This window comes from Dromiciops gliroides, chromosome 3 (assembly GCF_019393635.1).
Source record: "Dromiciops gliroides isolate mDroGli1 chromosome 3, mDroGli1.pri, whole genome shotgun sequence".
Taxonomy (NCBI): Eukaryota; Metazoa; Chordata; class Mammalia; order Microbiotheria; family Microbiotheriidae; genus Dromiciops; species Dromiciops gliroides.
Genome location: NC_057863.1, coordinates 7,699,444 through 7,727,129, shown reverse-complemented (window position 1 = coordinate 7,727,129; position 27,686 = coordinate 7,699,444). Strand labels below are relative to the sequence as shown.

Here is a 27,686-nt window from a genome sequence, read left to right as displayed (position 1 = left end):
TGGTTTGCTTGGCATGGACAAACTAATGTTCACTCTTTGGGTTGTAAGCATGGGCGTTTAACCCACCGTGTGACCTGCTGAATCTGCTGGCATCGGCGTGTACCGTGTGTCAGGGGCCTCTCCGTGCGCATCTCTGATGCTCAATGCCAATTTCTAAGAAACATACTGTGGAGGCTCTTTTTGGGGAGATCATTTTTTCCAGCTGTTCCATTTTCATGTAAATCCCCCAAAGGTGTCACAAATGACTAGAGCAAGGAATATGGAAATCTAATTCTTTGACAGCCATTTGAAAAGAATAAATCAGCTTGGAAAATGACTGTAATAGCCTGCAATTTCCTTAGGAGAAATAATACTGCTTTTGTTCTGGAAGGAAATCAGTTCTGTGCCCCCCTTTTAAGTGAAGAGAAATTAGTCATTACATTAAGGAAGGGAGAGGCGAGGGAGCATATTTTCTCCTAGGTGGTGGTGCAATATTTGCCATGTAATTACCTCACTTCGTTTTTCTGCCTTGTTTTCTCTCTGCTTGATCATTCATTCTCTTTTTCATAACATTTTTTTCTCTCTCTCTTAGTCTTTTTTTGGCTGTCTCTTCGTCCCCTCTAATATCTTCATGACCACTGGCTTGGTAGTTGTATGTGTTTCATTCTTATACAGCATTTATAGGAGGACATGGAGCAAGACTTAGGCAGGACCAAGAGGCCTGCATGAGCTGCAATTTGCATTTTTGGATTGAATGCCCATCTTGATGAAGCCTCTGATCCATTAGCATAGGAGAACATTAGACATCATCTTAGGGACCTTCTATTAGTTATTTGAGTGATATGGGGGCCTCCATCCAGCAGTAATTTGAATTGCATTAACGGATAGAATGTTAATCTTTGAGAAAACAGACAACCTGGGTTATGATATTGCCTTTGACACTTATGAGCTTAAGTGACCTTGGGAAAGTCACTTATCCTTAGTGCCTCAAGCAATTCCCTAGAGCTTATCCTAGTAATAGCTAGATAATGGAGAGGATTTCCATTCTAGAAGTTCCCTAGGGTTGTGAAATCACAGAAGTATGAATCCTCCAGCCAGACACTTCTGCTCTCCTTAGTTTTGCCTGTTTGATTTTTCACTGTCCTGTCCTTTCTAAGTCTGCTATTCCTAGTCTCTGAGGTCATAAGATCCTAAGTTTGAAGCTAGAGGGACAGAGCCATAGGATCCCAGATACCAAGCTGGAATGGATCCCAGAGCTCATCTATTGGAATTCTCTCAGAGTTGAGGTGACATTGACCCAGAGAGGCCAAATGCATTTGCCAAAGTCACCGGAGCAGTATAAGGTTGGCATGGGCATGGGCTATATACCCTGGTCTCTGATTTCACATTAAGAGCTTCTTACTCTGAACCCTACTTTGGATATTGGGGCAAGAAGGAGCCTCTTTCAATGTTATCATAGTGGGCTTCTATATTTCCAGAAAACCACCATTCCAGGCAACAGGCAAAAATGAGACTCTGAAATACCAAAGATTTCCAGGAAACTCCTCTGAAGTGTAGCATTAAAGAGCACTGAAGCCCACGGACTAGTCCAGAGAAAACCCACTGAATTCTCCCTCTTTGTTGTCCTGAGCCAGCGACAGTAGACATAACTTATGAAAGTGTTGTGAGGAAAACATCCTGGCCTTCTGAGCATTGAATTCTGTTAGGCCTTTGGATCCAGGACAACTTTTATTTAACTCAACAAAGTCATAGAAGAGACTTGTATTTGGATCTCTCAACAGTCAGGAAAAGTCCTCCAGTTTCTGGAAGTAATTCAGCAATCTCCCTTCTCGGGACCACCACTGGATTTCCTTGTGAGTGTCTTACTCAGAGTGGATGTCTGAGAAATATTGGTTGAAGTGAATTCAGTTCTCAGCAGCCAGCCAGAGCGCCCCCAACTTTGCTTAGAGTCTTTATGAGAGACAAACGATGACCAAGGGAGGCTTAAAAGGCCGCTTGGTCTTTCTAGGCAAATGCTAGTCTACGGCACTTTGTCACACTTGGGACACTCACCTTCTGCCTTCAGTAAGCAGAAGTTGCTTGTATTGGGATGATCCGGAGCAGGGTCAGCCAACAAAGTGACTAAGGGGATTAAGCCCTTTCTGAGGAAGATTTCTCCACCTTCTTCTGGGAAAATAGACTGCTCATTAAGGAGAGCTAAGGATGGTGTGATGACATAGCCCACAAACAGATAAGATCCTGATTTCTTCACAGGCTTTGGTGCGCGGCTCTGGTCCAGGCCTTCTCAATTATCTTTAATATAGAAGGTGGAATAATTGAGGCTGATGACACTTTGTATGTTATTAAATCTCCCCCTTTTGCTTTTCTCCATGCACTTGCCAACAGTTCTCCGAGTCTCCTGGGGGGAGGGCCTAGGGAGATTTCTTCATCCCTTCCCATACCGTGGTCATGAAGGTAGGAGGTACATGGCTTTCTGTTTTCTTTAGAAATCAGTTTTCACGGTCCTAAGCCTTTATCTTTTCTTTTCTCTGGTTCCTTCTCTGCAGTCTCCTTTCCACCTGCTTCAGGAATGAACTCATGGAGCCCTGCAGAGATGCTCCGAAACAATCCGACGTCTTCTTTAAACATTCCAACCCCCCAAACCCATCAGTGTACCCATAAAACACCACCACTTCTGCCTCATGGAGTGTGGGGTGGGGTGGTGTGTGTCTGTGTCATTCATTCAGCCCTGGGAAGCAGGAGTGGAGAGCACTTTGGTTCCGAGACCCCGAGCCACTAGTGAAAATGAGCTCCTGAAGGGACTCAAAATTCTACCCCAAAAGATACTTCCTGCAGATCCCAGCACCCAGAAAACAGTGTTCACTGACTGACTGACTGACTGACTGACCGACCTCTGAGCTGGAGAGCTGGCATTGGTTGGCCAGGCACCACAATGTACAATATTTGGTGGAACCCTTTTCTGTTACCTTCTGTCCTGTTTGTGACATAAACTTGGGTGCTTTTGAGCTGGTCTCAATCTTTTAAAAGCCTTTTTCAAAGAGGAAGAAAAACCACGTTTTTCAAATGTTCTCATTGTTCTATGTCTAAATATCCAGCCAGTGCCTGAGAGCTTCAGTCTGGCCTGTCTAATGTTGGTCATGGAGTACAATGGTAGCAGAAGCCAACTAGGAGGTTTAGAGTACAGCCCCACTGGGCAGAGAGGCAATGATGACCGAAAATTGCTTAGGTGTTGTGTCCTAACCCCTATCCCTGAGAAAAGATGCATCTTGATGCCCTCCCTCCTTACCTGGTCTGGGGGTCCCAGGAGGCATCCTTAAGGGCCTGGTGCTCCCTAGCTGGGTCTTCTTTAGTGTACAATCTTCTTCCACCTAGGTTTTGAAAGACTTTCCTCAAATTTTGTTTTACTTTGTTTTTTAACAGCCCAAGTTGAGCAAGTGTAGTCTGAGGTTTTGTTGAAAAGGAGGGCTGGACAATTTCTGGAGCCATAATGCCCTGGGTTGGCCAGTCACTTGTCCTAATGACTGTCCCAAGCTGTTTCTATGATGGAGGGTCTAAAGACCCTATTCTGAATAGAAATGGGTCAGTTGAATTGGGAGTAGAGCTTCCTGGTCCTCCCATTAAGCCAGATACATATTGGATATTGACTGATGATATTTTCCCAGGAAGCTTTGTGTGTTGACAAATTGAAAAATGATCCCTCCGTAGGAATCAAACGCCTTCCTATTCTAGAGGGTGTGGAAAAGCTAGCTTTCTTTTTAAACTTGAAGTGAGCAAGGGTTTAAAGAATCTCCATGTTTCTCATACATTTTAAAGATGTTTTAAATAAGGAATCCCTGGGGGCTTCAAACAAAGTCCCTGCTTCTTTTCAATCCCCAGCTAGTTGCTTTGTGTCAAATGCAGAGCTGTCCTGTGAGGCTGTTGCTATCAGATGTGTGATTGTTCATTTTCAATAAACTTTTGCATCTTGGTTTATCTTGAGGATTTCTTTGCTGTCTCTCTTCCTTACCATGTCAATACTAGAAACATCAGACTGTTAAAAGTCAAGGATCCAGAGCTGAGCAAGGAGCTCAGAGGTCCCTCATTTTGGAAATGAGGAAACTGAGTCTGAGAGAAGCCACTGATTCACCCAAGGATTCGACCTCTGGTCTTTCTAACTCACAGTCCCCCATTCTATCTACCCTTCTCTCAAGCTGCCTCTCAATACTGAACCATCCTGTCAATATTACATTTTAGAAGACTACCAGAAATTGAAGTTAAACTCTCTGGCCTCTAGCAGAAAGTACTGAATGCCCTATAGTAGACATTCTTCTCTTCTCCCTGCGATATAAATTTTAGTTGTTTTAATTTGGCTTTTTATTTCCTCCCCAAAGACAACTGTCAGTGAGTGGTTCAGCCATCACATCCATCAATTCTTCCAGTCTCCAAGATGAAGTTCATCTTGCCCAGGTGCCTTAGATTCATCAAGGGCCATGGGGTGCTCTCTTACTCTCTCCTTATTTATCTTAGGATGATTTTGTTTGAGTAAGCAACCCAACCTTGAGTAAAGTCCTCGTACATAAAAAACCTTGGCTTTACTTGAAAATTCTTTAAGAAAATGTGCAAGTTTATATTTTCTCATATGATTTTACTCATCCTTTTTAATTTTCTCCCACATCTCAGATCCTAACTCAGCCAATACTTTTATGTAGTGGCCTATGTCCACTGCTATCTTAGAGTCCCAAGGACTCGTCCTTTAAAAGAGACATATAAATGAAACCCTCCATTCATTGATCTACCTGGTCTTTGTTAACATAAGGTTAACTGGTGATCGATCTTTAGTCAAAAGTTGATAACAAAACGACTATGCTCACATATGGTCATTGCACCAATAGACATTTCCTATATGTGTTTGGCTTTCTCACAAGCTTGGCTGAGTGCCTTGGGCCTGGCTGCTAAGGACAAAGCAGTATATATGCTGAGGATGGGACCTCAGTGAATGCAGAGGGCCCTCATTCTATTATGTCCCTTTTCCAGTCACTCTATCGACCTTCTCAAATCCCTCTGAGGTAGGTCTGCGCTTTGTCCTTTTCACCCTTAATCTTAGCCAAGGTTTCAATTGTGACCTTCTGCCGAAGACCTGGGAAAGACAAAATGGGCTTGTTAAAGATGAATGGAGGGGCGGCTAGGTGGCGCAGTGGACAGAGCACCGGCCCTGGAGTCAGGAGGACCTGAGTTCAAATCCGGCCTCAGACACTTAACACTTATTAGCTGTGTGACCCTGGGCAAGTCACTTAACCCCAATTGCCTCACTAAAAAAAAAAGATGAATGGAAACTAAACCCTGGAAAGAAAGCCATGGCGGTCTCTCCATGGGTGCAGCAGAGAGATCTGGGGCAAGAATTGTACCAAGGAAGGGAGAGACTGCCTTGGGCAAAACTGGAAAGGATTTCAGGGTCCTTTATGGAACTCCAGCTTTTTTCTTTCTTTGTTCCTTGCCCCGTCTTCCTCATCCCAAACTACCAACCCTCAGTGGGATTCCCTTCCTTGTCCTCTTCAGATGTGTAGGACTGGCCTCCTCTTACCACCTTCCACTTATCCGTATTGCTCTCAGGAAAGGGTCTCACAAACTCAACCCGACTCCGGTGTCAATGGCTCATAAGATTTTATAATTTACCTTCCTGGGACAATTGGAACTAATTTTGGCAGGAATCAAGAAGTCATATGCCCAAGTAACCACCCTCTGGTTGTAGACTTTCAAGCACCAGTCAAACCAAATGGTAGGAAAGGTGTCGGCTGTGTGTTTGTGTGTGTGCATGTGCGTGTGTGTGTGTGTGTGTGTGTGTGAATGTGTTGGTGAATATGTGTGTGAGAATGTGTATGTGTGTGTATATGTGTGTGTGTGTGTGTGTGTGTGTGTATTTTCACAGGGAGGCTCTCTAAAATCTCTGAAATTTCACCTGCAAAATACCCCAAGAAAGCTCACTTTGTGTTCTTTTCCTTCCCAGCTTTTCCCTGTCCCTAATTAGATTATTCCACTCCTTTCCCTCAATCCTTTATTTCCATCCTTTCTCCTTCCATTCCCTATTTTCCTCCCCTTTCCTTCCTTACTCCATTTTTTCAATTCCCTTCTGTCTTCCTTCTCTTCCCTTCTTTTCTCTTTCCTTCCCTCCCTCCTTTCTTCCCTCCCTCCTTCCCTTCTTCCTTTCCTTTCTCTACCTTTTCTTCCTCTTATCTTCTTTCCTTCCCTATCTGCTTCCCTTCCTTTCCTCCTTCCTTTTTTCATTTCCTTCCTTTCTTTCTACATTCTATTCCTCCTTTCTTCCCTCCCTCCTTCCTTCATTTCCTCCCCTCTATCCTTTTTCCCTTCCTTCCCTCATTTCTTCCTATCCTTTCCTCCTTCCCCCTTCCCCTCCCCACTTTCTTTTCATGCCTCCTAGTCCTTTTCCTTCTTTCCCTCCCTCCTAGCTTCTGTCAGGATGCTGATGTCAGTCATGGTTTGCTCCTCCAGCTGGAAAGATTCCCTCATGCAACTCCATATCTCTACCTAATTCATTCACCAAAAGTCCTTGAGTTAAAATGGCGGAAATGCCCAGTTGTCTTAGGGGAAAGTCCCATCATCCACCCTCCCCATCTGCATCCCCCTCCCCCACCCATGGAAAGCAGAGATCTCATATTTCCTTTCATTCTTCCAGATCCTGGGGACCTGAGCCACCCAGCCCCTCTGCCTTTAGGCAGCTTCTGACTGCCTCCCAAGGCACAAGGGGCTCCCATCCCTAAACTCAGTCACTGAGTTTGCCTAAGAAATGGTCATTGGCTGTCTTCCTGTCCAGCTCAGCTGGACTCCTACTGCAACGTTTGAAGTACTCATAATGCCACTACTATTTCTAGCCTTGCCACTCCTAGAGTGAAGGAGCCCTTTCTGACTTCTCTCTCTCCCCATCTCTGTCCCTCCCTCCTTCTCCTTCTCCTTCTCTTCCTCCTCCTCCTCCTCCTTCTCTCTCTCTCTCTCCCCCTCCCTCCCTCCCCCTCCCTCTCTCTCTTTTTCTTTCTGTCTTTGTCTCTCTATCTCCATCTCTATCTCTTCCCTCTCCATATCTCTCTGTTTCACTTTCTGTTTCTCACCTTTCTCTCCCTCCCTGCCCAACCCTTGAATCATCTCCTTTCTATCTTCAGGGTGACACATTCAGGATTCCTGCTTTTCTCCACCTCTTAAAAATGCTTCGGCTAACTTAAAAACAAAACAAAACATGTTGACAGTATCTAAGCATTTTCTACAATCCCTACTTGCCACCCCCACCCACATATTCTCCTTCCTGGATTCCCTGTGGGCCTATATGGCATTCAGGAGTTTATGGGATAAGGTTTGTGGCACCCCTGGTCATTCTTTCCCAATTCCCCTGGGTCCATGGCTGTTAAGAGTTATTGAACCTTTGAGGTAATTGACTTCCCCACTCCTCAAGTCAGGAGTCTATCCAGCAGTGCTTATCCAGTCCCTGTTGTGATGGAGAGCTCATTACTTGCGAGGCTACAGAGGTGCAACTGTGTGGCCCAATTTCACAGTTGCGCTATCGGGGTCTCCTTTTCTTTGTTCTGAGGTAACCTGTTTCTGAGCTCCTGGTATCCTGGAGGCTTCCTTTGACTCTTGTCTTGTCACGGCAGGGTGTGGGTGATGTTGTCAGGATGATCCCCAAATCCATTCTTGTCAAGCTTTTCCAATATCACCCACAAGTGAAGGAGAGAAAACACCTAGAAAGTCAGCTCAGGGATGAGTAGGTACGACTCAAATCCGGTCTTCCTGGCTCTGAGGTCGTCCTCCGAGCCATAAAGCCAGGTTGTTTTTCAGGCACACTGGGAGGCTGTTCAGCTCCATACATGGATATGTATGCAGATATGGGGAAAAGATTTCAAGAGGGCTATGAACTTGGGAGAGGGAAAATGCATCTTTACTGTTCACTAACCTCCAACCGGAATTTGGCATTTCCTTCAATTATGAATCAATTAGTCCAGTGTCTTTGCCAAGAAAACCCCACAAACAAGTCCACGGCATCACGAAGAACAACTGAACAACAACAACAACAACACATCTGAGCAGGGGCCTGTGGGTTTTACCAGACAGCCCAAGGGGCCCATGATACAAGAAAGGTTAAAAATGCCTGTTACAAACATGACTCCTTGTCCAATCCCAATGGAAACTGGTCTTCTAAAAGTTAGAATGACCTTTGTAGCTCAGTGAAAGAACAACCCCATCCAAATAACACTCCTTATCGCTTACCAATGCCCGCCAACCTATCCAATGTATGGTACTGTGGAAAGAGCACTGGGTTTGAATCCTGACCGCCAAGCCCCTTACCTGTCAGTCCTTCACTATTCCTACCTGTAGAATGAGAAGGTAGACTAGGAAGGCTCTGAGATCCCTTGTCTCACAGCGACCCCCCCGCCCCCTCCCCGCCACACACACACACACACACACACACACACACACACACACACACACACAGTGTTTATCACCGGGACTTTTATTCAGAACCGGCGCTGGCTGGCAATATGTGGGAAGCCATTAAAACTCTTGTTGGTCATAACTTGGTCTCTTAAAACTGGAATCACTTTTACCATCTGCTAATATATGTGCTAATGTAACATATACATTTATAGGTGTAAAGAATAAGAACTGATATTTATATCAAGGCTTGCAAAGCACTTTAAGTCCAAACACTGTACAATAGACCCTGTAGGTTAATACCTATGGAGCCCAGAGCTCTTTAATGATTTGCCTGTGATCACATAGTTCTAAGTATCAGAGGGCGGATTCAGGCCCGAGTTTTCCTGTCTCCAAGCCCAATGCTCTTGAAGATTTCAATCTTTCAGATGAATCTCCCATGAAGGTTGACCTCCGGTTTACTCCAACCATAAGAACAAAGCCAGAGGGCTAGGAAAGGGAAGCAGAAGATGGACAGATTCTTGACCTCCTGACCTCTGATTAAATTGCAGGCCAGGGACCTTAATCCAATACCATATACTTTAGGAAGAAAGGTCTTCTGGGGGAGTTGAGGCAGAATGAAAGAATGTTGGACTGGAAGTCAGCGGCCCTTCTTCTGACACTTACCAGTATGTGTCAATAAAGTCATCCATCCAGTGTGCTCTGTAAGCCTTACAGCTTCACAGAAAACGGAGCTGCTGTGATTTTTCTCACTCCACTAGCCAGGGGTCTGGGATCCCAGTCAAACAGAGAAATGCCAAAAATATGGAGCTCATTACTGAGAGAGAAAAGCTGGAGATTGGAAGAAAGGGAGGCTGACAAGCAGATTTTTCTGTCTCCTTTCTGGGGAAGCCACCGAGGCAGCCACTCTCCTGGGGAGAGAAGCTCTTAGTATTCCAGAATGATTTTTCAAGACCCTAGAGCATAGTGCTTGAGAAAGCTGGGTTTCAGCTTAAGACCTTCACATGGCCACAGAAGATGCTGTCGAGTGCCCAAAGAGGTTGGCTACCCCAGCTATTTTCTGCATGTTTTGCATCACACGGGGAGCTTCTGATAGGATGCCCTGGCTGGCAGACAGCATTGACATATTTGCGTCATTCCTAAGCCTTCAGTGTGTCTGTGCCCTTATTGCTACCATCACATTTGGGCTTTGGGTGACTTTACCAACTGCAGAAGGGGGCGGGCTATAGAGAACAGCTGATGGGAAAGATTTGGTGCCGCTGACCCTAAGTAGATCCTACAACCTGGGGCTCTGAGGACTTCCCAACAGGAAGAGCAGAGAGTGCACTTGGCTGCATCCCTGGTTCTCATCTGGTGGCCCCCCACCTTCCTCATCAGAGGGTCATTCCAGATGGGAGCTGTCTTCTAGATGAGCAGAAGGGGCTGGTGTGTGCTCTCCCACACCAGGCCCAGGATGGCCCCTGGCCTGAGTCCCATCACACCACTAGCAGGACTCACGGGGCCTGGGAGTGCCCTGTTCTCCTCTCATGCCCTGCCTTGGCTTCTCCTCTCATGCCTCTCTTCATGCCTGCATTTCTATTCCAGGACCTCGATGCAGTCGCAGGCCTCATACGGCACCAGTTCCCCACCTTTGAGCAAGATGAACAGCATCAACAAACTCCCTTCTGTCAGCCAGCTCATCAACCCCCAGCAGCGCAATGCCCTCACCCCGACGGCCATCCCTGACGGCATGGGAGCCAACAGTGAGTCTTTCTCCTGGCATCGTCAGGAGCACACTGAGCACTGTCCTCCTTAGGAGGGCTCTGAAATATGCTTAGGGAGTGGGGCTGGTGTGGACAAGGGGACCAAGAGAGGTGGCTGTGATTGGAGGCCGCACACCCTGAAGGACTAATCTTGGCCTCCGTGAGCACTCCTGCCACCAACACTGATGGCATCCGTTGTAACTCCCTAGGGTCTCAAGATCTTACTTTAGAGGAGGAAGTGACCTTAGAAGGCATGTAGCTCAACCTCAGTTTGCAGGCAAGGAAACTGAGCCCCGGAGAGCAGCTCACCAGTGTGAGAGGCAGGATTCAAACTCAGGTCCTCCTGAGCCCACTTGCAACTCTCTATTCTCAGGATCTCAGCTTCATTTTCATTCTTTTGTTGCTTTTCTTTGTTTTTCCCTAAATCCCTCAGAGAAAACCAATTCAAAGCTTGGGATATAAGTGAGCTATCCCTCACTTTAGGTGGCTTATTCCCACTTGAGCCAGAAAAAGCTCAAGGCACCATCACCTTCCTTCCTTCCTTTCTTTCTTTCTTTCTTTCTTTCTTTCTTTCTTTCTTTCTTTCTTTCTTTCTTTCTTTCTTTCTTTCTTTCTCTTCTCTTCTCTTCTCTTCTCTTCTCTTCTCTTCTCTTCTCTTCTCTTCTCTTCTCTTCTCTTCTCTTCTCTTCTCTTCTCTTCTCTTCTCTTCTCTTCTCTTCTCTTCTCTTCTCTTCTCTTCTCTTCTCTTCTCTTCTCTTCTCTTCTCTTCCCTTCTCTTCTCTTCCCTTCTCTTTTCTTTTCTTTTCCTTTTTTTTGCAGGGCAATGAGGGTTAAGTGATTTCCCTAGCATCATACAGCTGGTAAGTGGAAAGTATCTGAGACCAGATTTGAACTCAGGTCTTCCTGAATACAGGGGCAGTGCTTTATCTACTATGCCAGCTAACTTCCCCTAAGGCACCATTATCTTTATTTGAAGGGGCCCTTGCCCTGATCCCAAAGGCCAAAGGCCCACCTTCAAGGACGCCCCTTTGGATAGAAGAGGAGTGGGTAAAAGAAGTTTAGCCATGTGGGAGGGAACTGAAGGAAGAATAGAAGAAGCAGCTTCATGTAGGAAGAGAGCTAGGTGCCAAGGTACCTGGGTCCCGTCCTAAGTCTTCCGCTCATCATAGCTAAGACCTGGGGCTGCCATCATGATAAGCTACCTCCCCTGGGCTTGGGCCAATTTCTTTCTGGCTTCCCTGCCATGGTGTACACTCAACATTATCATGATATCAGTCTTCTCACGTCCTCACCTCACATAAGGACAGAGGGAAGCTGGGCCCAAGATAGGTGTACTGAGAGGTCAAGGGGATCCCTCAGGCTTCATTGGCTTCTCCAGGATGCTCTGTTTGAGGGGGAGAAGGACCGTGAGAAAGCTTGGTCCCCCACAGGGGAGAGATGGGGAATGGGGAAGCAGATGCCCAAGATCCCTGCTTTCGTCATCCCTTCACCCGGCCCCAGCACCCAAGGATTTCACTGGACACCCCACCACAGGCAAACAGGAGACAGCTTTTGAGTCCAGCCCTTTCACTCTGTACAAAGCCCCTAGGCTGGATCTGTCCAAGGTCACAGGGATAGAAAGAGGCAGAGGCAAGGTTCAAACTCAGGGTCTCTGATTTCCTATTGAGTGCTGCACCCCATCCCAAACCCCTTCATGCCTCAGTTTCCTCATCTGAAAAATGAGGGGCTTTGGGCTCCAGGCTCTTCCAGCTGCGGTTGTCTATGCAACATGGAGCAGGGGAAAGAGCATCGGCTGTGGAGTCTGGGAGACTCCCTGCTTTTACTGGGAGCCTCTGTCTAATTTAAAGCTCTATCAATACCTTGCCTAGTCCCAAAACTAGTCAAAAGTTGTCCGTTGGGTTCACAAGGGTACCTGACCGGAGTGGTGTCTGATGGTATGATGCAGTCAGGTTGAGGGCGAGGGAGAACACTGATTTCACAATTAGAGCACCTGGGTTCAAATTCTACCTTTTATGCCTACTATGTGCATGATACAGTTTAGCTTCAAAATCCTGGGACTCCATTTCTTCTATAATGAGAGAGGTAGGCTAGGTGGCTTAGGAATATCTCAGATAGTGAGATAATATTTGTGGCACATAATAGGTGCTATAGAAATGTGTATTCCCTTTCCTCCCTGATGAGCGACAAGCCTAACTTACTTTCTTCCCATGGCCTCAGTTTTCCTCACCAGTCGAATGAGAAAGAGGGGGAGACCAGTCTAGAATGTGATCCCATCAACCTCTCTCTCTGTCTTCTTTTACTAGTTCCTATGATGGGCACACACATGCCAATGGCTGGAGATATGAATGGACTCAGCCCCACACAGGCCCTGCCTCCTACCCTCTCCATGCCATCTACATCCCACTGCACACCCCCACCTCCATACCCCACCGACTGCAGCATTGTCAGGTGAGTACCCAGCCTCTCCCTTCTGACAGGTGTCCCTGGGAGGGCCGTGGGTGGGTGGGGCACTGGCTGGACCTTGAGGATCACGTCCATGGACGCAGATCTAATGGAGAGACAGTTATGCCAATTTGCCAAATCAATAAGCCGTTATTAAGTGTCTTCTGTGTTCTGGCCATTGTAACAGCTGTTTGGTTCAGGAGTGGCATCTCCTTCCCTGAGTCTGTCTGCTGCCATCCAGGACAGATCAGTTAGAGAAAACTCACCTGATCCTGCTTTGAAAGGATGAGATTCTGGGTGGGTCAGCAATCTTGAGTGCTTACTACAAGCAATTCTTAAGTGCGCTATTAGAAGCGCAGGGGAAGTGAAGAATGACGAAGACAAAGACAATCCCTGCTCTCCAGGAGCTTAGGAGGCAATGGGGGAGACACCGCTCTGTACAAACGAGGTCTAGGCAGGTTGAATAGGGGTGCATCCACAAAGGGAGTGTTAAGGGGGTCCAGAGAGGGCTTTGTCTGAGGATCAGCCTGGGAGCCAGAGTCCCTGGATCCCGGAGTACACAGGTAAAGGAAGACTAGAAAGATGGACAGGTGGCACATATCGATGTGTTCATTTTCATTTATTCATTCGACAAGCATTTGGGATGAATGGATGGATGAACTGGATGTGTGGACGTGGCTTCTCCATGCTACTCTCCACTGCGCCTCCCCATGTCCCTATGGTCAGTTTGCAGCTGGGGATGGGCTTCCTCAAAGGGCATTGATTTCCCCTTGCTGGCTTGCTCCCTTTCCTCTCCATCCATCTTCACTGCTCACAGCTCGAAGCCAGCTGGGACCGGGTTGTATGGTAGCATAGGAGAAGAATGTGGACATTGCTTAGCTAGAGGAATCCCAGAGGAGGAAACTCCCTCTGCCAATGAAGATCACCTAGAGCCCTGAGATGGTAGGGAGCTTACCCAGGGTCCCACAGCCAGAATGTGTCAGAGGTGGGTCTGGAACCCAAGTCTTCCTAGCTCCGAGGCCAGCAGCTCTCTCTCTCTCTGCACCATCGTGTGCTGCCTCCCTATCCATTAGGAAGAGGAACAAGATGAAGGCATTGGCCTCATCTAGTTGAGCTACCCTGTGTTGCCGCAGTCTCTAGCTTCCTGGCAGAGTCACCTCTAGAGGGGAGCGGGTTTCCTGAAGGCTCTCTCCATGCAGGGTCAGGCAATACTTGACCTTGGTGCCCGTTAACCTGGGCTGGAATTGCATCCAGAATCATTGACTGGCTTCCACCTCATGGATTTCTCTGCTCGCCCTCCCCAAGAGCAGTCACCAGAGGGTAGAAGGTTGGGGTTCCCCTTTTCTGGTCGGAGCAGTCAGGGTGAACTCTCGTTTTCTGTTTCCTCCTTCCTCCCCCCTCTCCCCCCTGCAGTTTTTTAGCGAGGTTGGGCTGCTCATCCTGTCTGGACTATTTCACGACCCAGGGGCTGACCACCATCTATCAGATTGAGCATTACTCCATGGATGTAAGTAACTGTTAGCCTTGCCTCTCAGCTCTGTCTCCTGCTCCACCCTCCCTCTGACACATACCACCTGTGTTTTGGGGTTCATAGTGTCCCCACTTTCTCATGGAGCGTTTCCACTGAGTCAGCAATATAATAATGATGATAAATGATACTACTAACAACTCCCACTGGTAGAGAACTTTAAGACTCCCCAAGTGCTCCGTGTGTTCTCTCAAGTGAGCTCTATGACAGCTTTGTAAAGTAGGCATTATTATTATCTCTATCTTACAGATGAGGAGACTGAGGGTCAGAGAGGCCAAGAGACTTGCCTGGTTGGTCTGAAAGGCAGGATTTAAACCCAGATCCTTTGACTTCAAGTCTAAAACTCACAACTCCACTTTTATGTAGCAGCATGCTTTACCTGTCATTGGCTCAATAGCCAATCCTCCTTGACCATTTACCAAGGTCCTACTTAGGTGCAAGAACATTGTACTAGGCCCCTCTGGGAAATAGAGGAGATGATCCCCACCTGCATAGAGCTTATATTCCCAGAGGAATTCATGGCCCAAGCATATCCTATGTGTTAGGCACTGCACTTGGACATGTGGGTACAGAGAGAAAATGAAAAAGTGCCTGTCCTCATGGGGCTTATAGTCTAGCAGCAGAAAACACAAGGAACATTTTGGTTTTTTGTTTTAATAAGGGCAGGGGAGAGAGAGAGAGAGAGAGAGAGAGAGAGAGAGAGAGAGAGAGAGAGAGAGAGAGAGAGAGAGAGAAAGAGAGAGAGAGAGAGAGAGAGAGAGAGAGAGAGAGAGAGAGAGAGAGAAAGAGAGAGAGAGAGAGAGAAAAGAGAAGAGATAAAGAGAGAGAGACAGAGAGCCAGAGAGAGAGAGGAAACAAATGGTGGAATTCTCACTTAAAGTTGGAGCCACTGACAATGGAGTATGTGAAAGAGCTGGACATTAAGCCAAAGGAAGCAGAGATCAAGGCACGGTTCCCCCCAAAGTACCAGCTCTTCTGAGTCGTTGCTACTTCTAGTTCCATAGGTCCCACGTTGTGGCCACTCCACCGCCTGGATTCTGCTACATGAAAGGGTCTAACCTTCCCAAATCAAGATGAATTACTTGAAGGGGAGGCTGGGTGGGAGGGCAGCTGCCTTGCTTTCTCTGGTTTCTCTTCCTTGGTTTCTTTGCTGCTCACTTGGTTATAGCCTTTTTTTTTCCTGCACTGGGCTCCTTGTTGGGGTGTTGGGCTGTTGAGGCCTCAGCATTTTCTGCAGGGCAGGCTGTCCTCAATTTGCTGCCCGCTGGACCCCAAGGATTGGGAAAGCTGAAGTTCCTCCTTTGGATGCTGCCTTAGAAACAAAATAAAACTAAAGGGAAGCAATGGCTTCATTATCCCCAACCTTGACCCTCAAAAATCAGAAGGTCTGGAGCCCTGCCCTCAGCTCCCATCCAAGTCAACCCTGACGCTGCTCTAAGACAGAGGAAGTGGAGGTTAGGTCTAAAAAGACACAATTAAAATTAAAATGTGGGCAGCACGTCCCATTGTATTTCCATTTGCCTTGAATTAATCTCAAATAACAAGGTAATTTTTAAAAAATCCTCCCATATGTAAAATAAGGGGGTGGGACTAAACAGCTTCTACTACCTTTTCAAGCTATAAGTCTATGATTTGATGAGGGAGGAAAAAAAAGGGGATAAACATTGTTAAGCACCTACTATGTGCCAAACACTTTACAAATATTTTAATTGATCTTCACAACAACCCTGGCAGGTAGGGGCTACTACTATCCCCATTTAATAATTAAGGAAATTGAGGCAGTGAGGCAGCTAGGCAGCTCAGGGGACAGAGCACCAGGCCAGGAGTCAGGAAGTGCTGAGTTTAAATCCATCATCAGATACTAGTTATGTGACTCTGGGCAAGTCATTTAACCTTATTTGCCTGTGGAAAAATAGCTCAAAATAAACTTGAAAAGGTAGGGGACAGTCACTTCGTTCCTTACAGCACTTTTGAAGAAATGCTGCACTGCTAGATTGAGTATGAGACTTGGAGTGAGGACAGCCTGGGTTAGAATCCTGCCTCTGACACATGGCATTGTATGACCCTGAGCTCCCTGAGCCTCAGTTTACTCATCTGTAAAAGAAGATAATGTATGCCCGGTCCTGTGCACATATTTTACAGTGACAGAGAAACAGCAGCTCTCATTGTTCTAATGTCTCTTTCTGCCCCGCCTCCACCTGCCCTGTTAAATATTTGGGGACACAGCCTAGAGTGTCTCTCCATTTTGTACAGAGCTCCATCTATGACCCAATCAAGACACATCTCTTCAAAGGACATTTTGTGTTCCAGGCATTGTGCTAGGCACAGAGCGTGCAAATGGAAAAGTCCATTGGGCTAACAATGCAGTAAGCAGTCTTACTGCTTCTTTACAGCCTTTCCTTGAAGATCTCCCATGGAGGCTGTGGGCAGAGTCATTCCCCCTTCCCAGCTATCTCTGTCCAACTCTAATGGTTGGTTAGTTAATGTTTGAAACCAACCAAAGTCTAGCTCCCTACAGCTTCTCCCCATTATTCCTAGTTCTCTCCTCTGGGTCTGAACAGACCCAGTCTTTGCCCTCTTTTCTAGACAGTCTATTATAATGTCCTGCCAGTGAAATAACCTCGGTTTCCATGTGGCCTCCTCTGAAGGCCTCTGATCATCCTTTCTGGTTTCTCAGTATCCTTGCCATAGTCCGTGTATTTTTTTTTACCATTTCCCAGCACAGGGGTGTGTAGTGGAGGAATCTGAGAACCTAGGGTCGAAGAAGTCTAAGAAAATAAGATGGTAGCACCATGAGCTTTCAGTGATCAGTTCGTACACAACCATCAGGACAACCGTACTATGGAGGAGAGAACCCAGGGCTAAAGTCCTGAGACCTAGTTCCAAATTGCAGCCCTGCCATGTATTGCTTGGACGCTGTTGCACCAATCAGTCTCCTGCTCTGGGCCTCAGTTTCCTAAAATGTCACTTGAAAGAGTTGGACTAGGTGACCTCCGAGGTCCTTTTGAGATCTGTCTCTTATCTCCTGATCCAGCCTTGAGTTAACCTTCAAGGAAAGATGTGATACGACAGCGGGTGGGGAAAGGAGAAGATCTGCAGCCTATCTGAATTAAATGCTGATTTGTATGGAATCCAGTTGGATTTCCTGGCTGTTGGTCTGTGCTTAACTGAATAGAATTCTAGGGGCCTTGGAGGGACTGCTTTGTTGCTGATGCTGCCTCCCTTGCCTATTTGTGGAGTCGCTTTGTTGTTGCTATTTCGTACCTTACGATTCGATGTCTGAGGGCCGTACTGATATCCGACTACTCCCTCCCTTAGCACCAGCATCAAAGCCTTTCGGTAAACAGCCAACCTTCCCTGCACAATGCAAGGATTGTTGAGTCACTCACCCTTTGATAGAACCTAAGAGAGAGCCTGCATCTTTGCCCTTGAGAGGCAACATGACGTGGTGGCTAGAATATTGGACTTGGAGCCAAGAAGATCTGCGTGCAAATCTTGCTTTATACTCTGTCTAGAGAGGTCACCTGGGATAAGTCCTTTGATATTTCTGGGCTATGGTTTCCTCTTCTGTTAAATAAAAGATTTTCATGAAATAGAATTCAAGGTACAGGGCAGCTTTAAGTCTATGATGCCAAGATGCCTCAGTTTACCAATTTGCTCTCTTCCCCGGTAGGATCTGGCAAGTTTGAAGATCCCAGAGCAGTTCCGACACGCCATCTGGAAGGGGATCCTGGACCACCGGCAGCTCCATGACTTCTCCTCCCCTCCCCACCTGCTGCGGACCCCTAGTGGCTCCTCAACTGTCAGCGTAGGCTCCAGTGAGACGCGGGGCGAGCGGGTCATTGATGCTGTCCGCTTCACACTCCGCCAGACCATCTCCTTCCCTCCCCGGGAAGACTGGAATGATTTCAACTTTGACATGGATGCTCGTCGCAACAAGCAGCAGCGCATTAAGGAGGAAGGGGAGTGACCGATGCAGGGGGCAGCCCCCCGCCTGCTCTCCTTCCCAAACTCTCCTCCAGCTTCCCCAGCCCCACTGCAATTCTGGATGTCCAAGTACTCTCTGAGGCCAGCCTCTCGTCCCTCATCTTCTCCATCTGATCTCCTCATGATAGGAAGAAAGTCAATGCTTGCTTGAGCAGGGTAGGCCCCCTGCCCAGTCTTCGGGTTCTCATTAGTTCCAGCTTCTAGGCCTCCCTTTTCTGGCCATCACAGGATGGAAGATGGTGTGGGGAAGAGGCAGGGGGGAACCTATGTTGTTGCTTTGGGTTCTTGGAATATGCTTCCTAGACCCTCTTGGCACAGCTTATATGCTATCCTTGGTTGTAACTGAGTCTTTGGTTCAAGATGCTATATAGATACATGGTATAGTATATATATATATACACACACACACACACACACACATATATATATATATATATATATATATATATATATATATACATATATATATATATATGTATGTGTATATATTATATATATTTGGGTTGGGGAGGAGGTGTTCTCATAATTTAAAGGAAAGGAAGTTGAGTTGCACTTAATTAATTTTTATCTTTTATTTTTCCTTCCTAAAAAAATCCTTTCTGGATAGCTCTTCTCCATCTCCAATAGCAAAATAATTAACCAAATAAGCAGCTGAGATTTAAATCCTAGTTGTTAACCTGTTGACTTAATGCCATGCTAAGGTCCCATGGTCCCTGGGGTTGGGGTGTCCTGTTTTGGGACTCTGGGCTGTGCCTACATCCACATATTGAGACCACACTACTGGTGGGGGCACCTAAAAATCCCCTAATCAGCTACCCCCACTCCCAGCAACCATAGGTGTTAGCAGCCTTTGCTTGGTCAATGTTCTGTCCTGTTCTAAGGAGGGTGGTCTTTGTTTGGGATGTAAATATCTTTAGGCTTGCAAGGAACCTCTTCAGGCAAATTAAAGTTATTTCCTATAATGGAGATTTTTTTTAAGTACCTTAAAGGAAACAGGCTATGTCTCTGGTGGTGCCAAATATGGCCAGGCTCATTCGTTATTCCTCCCCAGGTTGGTCCTCATTTTGCCTTATCTAATTTCTTCCCAGGACCGTCCCCCCCCCAACTCCCTACTACCATGATCCCAATTCACCTGATCTTCTCTGATGGGCGGGGCAGTGCTCAGAGATGACATTTCCCAGGCCCCAGAAATCTGGCATCCACCTCAGGCTATGCAGAATTCACCTTCTTTTCTTGCTCCTTATTAGCAAAAGCTTCAGCTCTGAAGTTTCTCTTGTAATTCAGCTGTAGTTTCCCAAAATGATACCTCCACTTCCCAATGACCCCAGAATTTACTCCCTGCCAGGGAGGGATAGATCAGCACTGATGACACTTTCTCAGGCCCTACCAGGAAGTTCTGGGCATAGAACTTTTTAAAGGGAGTTCAGCAGAGCTCTCTGGGATGAGCCAATCCTATGGAGTGTCTACTGAGCCAGAACACTTAACTTCAAGCAATCCCTTAAAAAGACAAAGTCTAGTCATTCTCCTTTGAAATATCCTGGGACTGCTCACACCCTCCTTCCTAGGATGTAGAAAGACATGTCTATTCTTTAGTTCAATGTTCTGGAACCCTTCTGATCAGGAACAATGCATGCCTAGCCCACTGCAATGTGCTCTTCAGAGTGCCTGTCCCGGGCTTCTTTTTACACAAGGTGGCCTACCTTTCATGACTTCATTCATGGCAGTACATTTTGTCCACCAGCATCTCTTGAATTTTCCCGCTGATTATGAATCAGCAAAAGCTGATGTATACCTTGAAAAAGCAGTTAAGCATTGGCTAAGCTCTCAGCCTTTCTTTCGATGTCCTTCCAACAGAGATGATCAATACTGGCCTGGTTGAAAACCCAGCAAGACTCCCCTCCACTGGTGAGACCAAGCCCTCCCCCAACCCCAGCACCATCTCAGAAGTGCCATTTTAGGCACTCCATTTTATTGGGAAAGATGAACTTTCAAAACCCATCTTTCTGTATGAATCTTATCAGCTCCTAGTTTCTCTCTGTTGTGCAATTTCTCTTGGTTTACAGTCAAGCTGTCCCTGCACATTAAACTGCCTTCTGCAAACAAAGGAAAAAGTCCAAGGGAGGGCTTCCAAGGCTCCAAACACAACAGAGGAAGTTTGTGTATAAAGGATATGTATATACTTTTGTGTGCTTATGGAAAAATGTATGGTGTTTTTTTTTTAATTAGGGATTTTTTTTTAATTTTTATTTTTTCATCTTGGGATATTGGACCTTCCAGAACCACAGATTAAACCCTCTTTGTAAATGATTTTTGTGTGTGTGTGGGAAAGGCCATAGAGTGCCTGAATTCTGCAGCTCTCAAGTAGTTTGTTACCTGATGTGAGGTGGCTGAGCATGAGCAGACAATGAGTGCCTGTGATGTTCTCACACCAGGGAGAGTGAGTCCTATATTTCAAGGTGGTGCTGTGCCCCGTAGGGCACCGTGGCCTCCAACGTGTGCCTATGAAAACCCAAGCCCAGGGTGTTGCTTGTCACTTTCAGGGAAGAGGAATGGCTTCCTCCCTTCCCTGAGTGTTGGCACCTATCATGAAATACTCTTCTCATAGAGGAGTTGGCTATACGGCAACTTGGAACCCAATAGCCAATCCAGAGATCTCTGTCCACCTTCCATCTCTTGGGCTTGGCATTAACCGAGGCTAGGCTCAGATACCTGGGAGGTAGGACTAGTCTCTTCTCTTTGTATGTATGTTCAGAAGCATTACAAGTTCACAGTACTTGGACAAAATGGGAGGGTAGGGTTCTGGGGGAGGGGGAAAATCTTCATACACCCAGGAACTGAAGAAAACATGGATTGGGTTAGCCCTTCTAAAGAAGGGCTCCAACCAAGAACAGAGTTTTCTTTGGTGCTGGGCTTGTGGGTGGATAATTAATTTCATCTTATTCTGCAATGCATTTATGTTTTTGTCTCTCAATGTCCTCTCATCCCCTCCAGTTTCTGCACAGGTCAAGAGGGAGGACGGTTAAGAGGCCCATAGCATTAATCGGTACAATTTGTTAAACTTTTTTTTATTTTTATGTTGTCTGTTGTAAAAAAAAGTTTCATATGTCTCATCTTTTTTATACCATTTTTAATATGTTTTTGGAAGAAAAAAGACCCCTTATCAGTGTAATACTGGATTTTTTTTATTTCAAATATATTTTTTTTTCCTGATTCTTGTGTGTGCTCAGGGTGAGCAAGTGTGAGAAACCTTGAATGTTCATCAGGTTACGATATCAATAAAGAAATACCTTGACCATGGCTGCTTCTTGCTTGCTTGTCTTCTGTCCTTCCTCCGTGGGAGAAGAGTCTCAAATCTTGAAAGTTCCAAAGGTTTAGTCCAAGTGCAGGGATCTTTACACTATCAACCTTTAGCCTTATACTGAAGGCACACGTCTAGTCGTGTGTCTGTGACTCCCGGCTAACACTAGTAGGAATCAATCAACACAGAAGCGTGCCTGTAGGGCCTTCTACCTGAGAAGGCCAGTGGTCAGTGTTAGAGGTAGAAGGGCTAATGGAGCTGGGTCTAGAACCTGGAATTCCTTCCTTCTAGTTGCATACCTTTTTCCCCACACCACAAGACAGTCCCTGCCCCGAAGGAACTTATAGTCTAATGGGAGTGAGGGGGAGATCTGAATAGGGAGACTGCAGGTAATGGAGTGGCCCAGTGCCCTGCTGGTTAGAAAAAGGATCATTGATGGATCAGGGCTGGGTGTTAGAGAGGCGGGCAGGACCGGAGTATGCTTCCACTGGCTGGGAGATTGTTCAAGAGGTCATGGTGGGGAGACTGTAGGAAGCTATAGAGAGCTTCCCCACCTTAAGATTGTAGTTCATTACTTTGAAGAGTTGCTTAGAGACTTTTGATGTCTGGGTGTCTCTAAAAAGGGGGGAAATGGGGAACTAAGTACCCAAACTAATCCTGAACCTCTTTGCCAAGACAAGGCCAGCTGTGAACAGAGAGGGACAGTTTACCTGAGAGGAGACAGATGAGGAGGAGCTTGGGTGCAGGGCCTTGGGAGCAGGGCCTTGGGAGCTGCTACCACATCTCCAGGAGCCGTGTGACTGAGCCCACAAGGGATAAACCCACACTGTGGACATTCATGGCCTCATCTCAACTTAGCCATTGACTGTTTTTTTAAGCTTGAAGAAATCAATAGGCTTGACTCTAAAGCAAGGCTGGCAATGAGAAAGAGGCTTGAAATCAACAATCCTGAGGAAATTACTCTTTGGGGGGCCCCAGGACCCCTCATTGCTGAAAGTGTCTCTCTTCCCAACATCCATGGTGAGCTGCCCTGCTTTCTCTAGCCCCTCACCACCTTCCCCATTGTGCCCAGCCCCCAACAAAGGAAAGACCAAAGTGGGACTGAGAGCCTCCCCCCCACCCTTGAGACTGTTGAGCTAGAGGCTGGAGGCATGGCCCTTGGATCACAATGGGATCCAACATCAGACACTGAAGGAGGGTCATCCCAGGCACAAGAGTCTGAGTCACTGAAGAAATAGAGGCAGTGGTGCCCTGAGATCCCTGAGAGGCCTTTTCCAGCCCTCTGCCCGAGAGAGCAACCCCCTTGTTTTACGGATGAGAGAACTGAGACAGAAAGCATCAAAGAGGGAGTTTGAACCCAAATGTCTTCCCACTGTTTGGCTACAAAGAGCCTACTTTTGAATCCCAGCCATGACCTTGGGCAAGCGTCTTCACTTCCATTGGCCTCAGTTTCCTTTTCGGTAAAATGAAGGAATTAGACTAAATGACTACTGAAATCCCTTCCAACATTGTGTTGTGTTGTGTTGTGTTGTGTTGTGTTGTGTGGGATGTGGTGTGGTATGGTGTTGTGTATGAGCCCTGGGAGGCTCACCCTTCTTCAAGGGTCAACACTGAGTAACACTTCGAAGGATGAAAGAGCCTCTAAATCCTAGGTTCTTTTCAGCTAATATTAATGAAGTGATTTAAAGTTTGCACAGCACTTTACAAATAGGACATCATTGGACCCTCCCTCCAATCCTGGGAAGTAGGTGCCATTATTATCCTCATTCTACGGATGAGAAAATGGAGGCCAAAGCACAGCTGGCAAACGTCTCCAATAGGATTTGAACTTGGTTCTTCCCGGAGCCAGAGTTTAGGGCTTTATTGCCACCAGCTGCTGCTGATTGAGGCTGAGCCCTTGTTCTTCTCCTTCCTGTCCAGTGGAGATGGTAGGAAGAAATGATCTGACAATGGATTCCCTCCCTAGAAAACGTGTAAGGGAGAGCGCTTGTACCGCTGCCCAGCTGACAACTTCTTGAGTTGGCAGTGCCTCTCTTCCATGACATGCTGCCCACACCTCACTGGGAAAGGCGCCCGGGTTCTCCTTGCCCTGTCACCCCCTTCCCCCTCCTCCCAACAGCAGCTTATCAGCAGAAAGAGGCCTGTTTCTTTCCCAAGCACCTCTGTTCACAAGACCTCTGTCAACGCCCCGACTTGTTGGTGTCCTTGTCAGGATGGGACTGAAAAAGAGTGCAAAGCAAGTGTTTCCTGCTGCCTCTATAGGGCCCAGCCAGGTCCAACATTCTAGGATCCGATGTTGCCAGTTGTAGGTGGATCTGTGGGCATCAGAAGGTCACAAGGCCTGCTGGTATTTGGTTCTCTAAGCCCCCACTCCTCCATCAGAAGGTCCTTTACTGATGCCATCACCCCTCCCTGTCCTCAGGAGCCTGTATGTTCTCCTTCCCCCCTCCCCCCACATCTAGCTATCTCCATTGAGTGGTTATCTCTTTCAAGGGGTTTTCTAGTATGTTGGCCAATGGCCAGCTGGAGGGGCGTCCTCTGGGAATTTGCATCTTGCCAGGACCTCTTGAAGGCTCAGAGGAACAAAGATACTGTTGAGGAAGGACTATTGTGTCTGGGATGGCCTGCCTTCCAGGCTGTCACCCCACAAAGTTGAGTCCTCCTCCACAGTACGACTCACAAGGCCAGCCATGCCAGCCAGTTCCCACGCAGAGGTGAGAAGGACCATGTCAGCAGTCTTCCTTCCCAACACAGTAGGCAGTCAGCATCGATCCATCAACACCTTACCACTGTTGGCAGCCTTCAGGTGACCCTTGGCAGCCAAGAGCTGCTCATTCAATGGACTCTTTTTTTTTTTTTCCTGACCATGCATAGTCTCATAGGACTTAGAACTGGGAGGGTCCTTGGACATCATCCATGAAGATTCTTTGATTCACCTAGTGCTTTTACAAAGACACTGAGGACTGGAGAGTTCCAGTGATTGGCCCAACATCTCCTAGGTAGAAAGTGGCTGAGCTGGGACTAGAACGCACGTCTGCTGACTCCAGGGCCCCTCAGAGTCACAAAAGGAGCCAAGATGGGCTCAAACCTGCATCTCTATCATTCCCAGGGCCTGATTCCCAATCCATCCATGGGAACTGAACCTGACTGTGCCACTCACTTCCTCCACCCCTTTACCTTTGCTCCTGGGCCCATTGCTCATCAGCCAGCCTTCCATCTGCTCCTGCGCTGACCTTCAGTGGCTAGAAGGGGGGCTGGAGGGTTAGGCTCCCATGATTGCAATGCACACCTTCTTCCCCCAGGGAAGTGGCTCTGCTTGTCTCTCAGCCAAATGTCTATTTTCTTATGAACTGCTCCCTAATTATTTCCAGGGTTCTCTTGTGCAATTTCAAACTCTCCTCCACATACTGAAACAGGTTGGGTGGATCTCAGTGAAGAAACTGAGGTGGTAACCTTGAAAAATAGAAGAGAAGTTGACAGGCTGAATAGCAGTGGAGCACGGCATGGTGACGATGCCCAGTGATGAGAGCTACCCAGCCCAACCCCCTCACTTTAGGGAGGAAGAAGAGCCTGGCCAGAGGTTTCCTGGGGCTGGACTGGGCCCTACTTCAAATGGTCTCACGACCAGGTTGAGACCACGGCTCTGTGACTCGACTTCCATCCTCTGGTTACAAGCTAAGGTAGCATCTGGCTGGCCCAGAGGACCAGTGGCCTCATGCCTTTGTTTACTCCCATCCAGACTCAGAATCTCTTCTTCGGGTCCATTCCATCTTCCTCTGCAGAGACTTTCAAGAGCTAGGCTTTGTTTTCTGTCCTTGTGCTCAGGGCTCAAATGGGTGAGATCACAGCTGGACCAAAGTGATCTGTCCTGGGCCTAGAGAGGGACAGAAGGCCAAGATCGTCATGCTGGGAGGTCCTAACCCTACAATGAAGAGATGAAGAACTGAGTGCCCAGAAAAGCCAAGCGATGTCCCCGGATTAGTCACAAAGTCAGCGTAGGAACCCAGGAGGCCTAACTCCCGTGCCCAGGGCCTTGGCTACTACGTTGCAAACTGAGGCAATGAATTGCCTTTCCTGGAATGGTTTCTCTGTGGTGCTTTTGCCAAAGCGAGCCCTTGGGTGATTCTTCTTTACTGACAGAGAACACCCCTGAACCCAGAGATCAAGGATGCTAGAAGAGGAATATTTCACTCTTTGTCTTTGTATGGAGTTAGAAGTGTGGCACTGTGGATAGAGTGCTAGGCCCAGACACCAGAAGGCCAGAGTCCAAGTTTGACCTCAGGAGTTTAGCAGCTGTGTAATCTTTGGGCAAGTCACTTCAACCTCTGTCTGCTTCAGTTTCCTCTTTTGTAAAATGGGAGCAATAATAGCACCTACCTCCTAAGGGTGTGATAAACCCAAAAGGAGTTATCCATACAGGGCATGGGTGCAAACCTTGAAGTGCTCTTTAGAAATGCTGCCATGACCTCCCCATGCTAGCGTTTCATAGGCACTTAATCAATGGTCAGGAGTCTGTTGGTTGGTCTACATCTGGAGGGGATCTCAGACATCACCCAAACCAATGGAAATTGAGGTCAAAGAAAGTAAAATCACTTGGCCAAGGTCACCCAGCTATAAGTGGCTATAAGGTAAGATTTGAACTCAGGTGCTCTGTCTCTAGAGTCATCATTCTTTCCACGGACCCACAGATTACTCTGTGGGGCTAGTGTGAGCTGGGATGGTCTTGGGCAGAGAAGGCAGCGGGCCCCTGGGATGGGTGGCCAGCCCTCACTGTGTCTTTGGGCTTCTCTACATTTGCCCTGCCCCAAGTGAACATTTAGTCACAAGTTTACCAGCACTTATAAAGACCCTACTATGCTCCACACACTGCTCCAACTCCCTGAGTTATAAAGAAAGCCACACACAGCCTGCTGTCAAGTACAGCACAATCTAATGAATGGGAGGGAAGACCCGCCCCTGGGAGGGCACAGAGGGGGACTGAGAAACGGTCCCCACTGCTCTGCTCTCCCAGCTTCTGGCTGGCTTCTCAGACACCTGAGTTCATTATTGCTCATGCTGAAAGGCCTTTTAATGACAATGGATCTCTATAAGGACAGGATTGAAACTTCCCCCTTCCCTGATCATCCCTTCTCCCCCTCCCCCCCAAAAATCCCTCAGTCCCTCCTGACTGGATCTTGTGTCTCCCCAGTACCATTTATTTGGGGAAAGAGCTTTGGTTCTGGGTGCCCAGGATGGGCAGTCTGAGTACAGGCCCATCGCCTTCTAGTGATACCACTTCCCTCCCTCCAAGCCAAGGTGAGGGGCATGGTGGCCTGGGCATCTGGGAAAGTAGGACAGCTAGCTTCCCTGTAGACAGCCTGGGCAGGGCCAGAGCTTACCCAGGAGGAGCAGGTGTAGCCCGATGCTCTCTGGGCACTCGCCTCGGAGCCGCGGGAATCTGTCCCCAAAGCCATACCTCAGGACTGAGAATTTAGTGCTGGAAGGAGCCGGAGAGGCCCAGTGGTTCATCACCTCACTTTGGAATCATGTCAGCCTGGGGAAGCCTTTGGCCCCTTCTCTGAATTGTGCGTTTGAATAAAGACATAAAACAACGGGATGATTATAAGGACAATCAATATTATTTAGACCAGCTTTGTGTCATCTCTTTTCACTGTCCCGATAATTCTGTTTTTATTACCCCCATCTTACAGGTGAGGAAATCGAGGAGGGAAAGTGAATGGACATTTCCAGAGTCACAGCCCATCTTCTTACACAGAGGCTGGGGCACCACTGATCTACCAGGTTGTTTGTAGCTGGGAATGTTCTAGTGCTGTTGGTACAATATGGCGCCTGGCAGTCCTTCCAGTGTGGAAGCTGCGCTTTCCTACTACATTCTGCTGGGGGATGGAGCCCGTAGGGAGGTGAGTAAAGCCAGGAAAACCGGAGGCATCGGGAGAAAAGACTTTGTCTAGTTGGAGAAAATGCTTAATAGATGGTTGTTAACCGAATTATTGACTTCAAGGAAGATAGGGGTTCTAGCTGGCAACCTGAGGTGGGTATGAGAGATAGCCCAAGCACAGGAACACAGATGAGAATGAGTCACCTCATTCAGAGAAGAGCTTGTAGGCCAGCTGGGCTGGAACATGGCAGGATGGGAGGAGTCATGGAGAGAAAGGGAACAAGCACTTATCAAATGCCTACTATGTGCCCTCTACTAGAATTTGAGAAAATGAGAAAGAAAGAAAGAAAGAAAGAAAGAAAGAAAGAAAGAAAGAAAGAAAGAAAGAAAGAAAGAAAGAAAGAAAGAAAGAAAGAA

The 27,686-nt window shown here is 47.2% G+C and overlaps 1 protein-coding gene across 3 annotated transcripts in view; it reads left to right on the top strand.

Annotated features, from left to right (window-relative positions):
- Window positions 1-18,076, top strand: part of TP63 (tumor protein p63) — a 217,083-nt gene extending 199,007 nt beyond the window's left edge. For 2 of the 3 annotated variants that reach the window (XM_043994855.1, XM_043994856.1), the window contains 4 exons: window positions 9,979-10,136; window positions 12,440-12,584; window positions 13,992-14,085; window positions 17,780-18,076. In XM_043994855.1, coding sequence (XP_043850790.1) covers window positions 9,979-10,136; window positions 12,440-12,584; window positions 13,992-14,085; window positions 17,780-18,076 — 694 coding nt within the window. Of the gene's footprint in view, window positions 1-2,525; window positions 3,902-9,978; window positions 10,137-12,439; window positions 12,585-13,991; window positions 14,086-17,779 lie in introns of those variants that run through there. The other variant, XM_043994857.1, reaches the window with a different exon arrangement.
- Window positions 18,077-27,686: the final 9,610 nt, after the last annotated feature.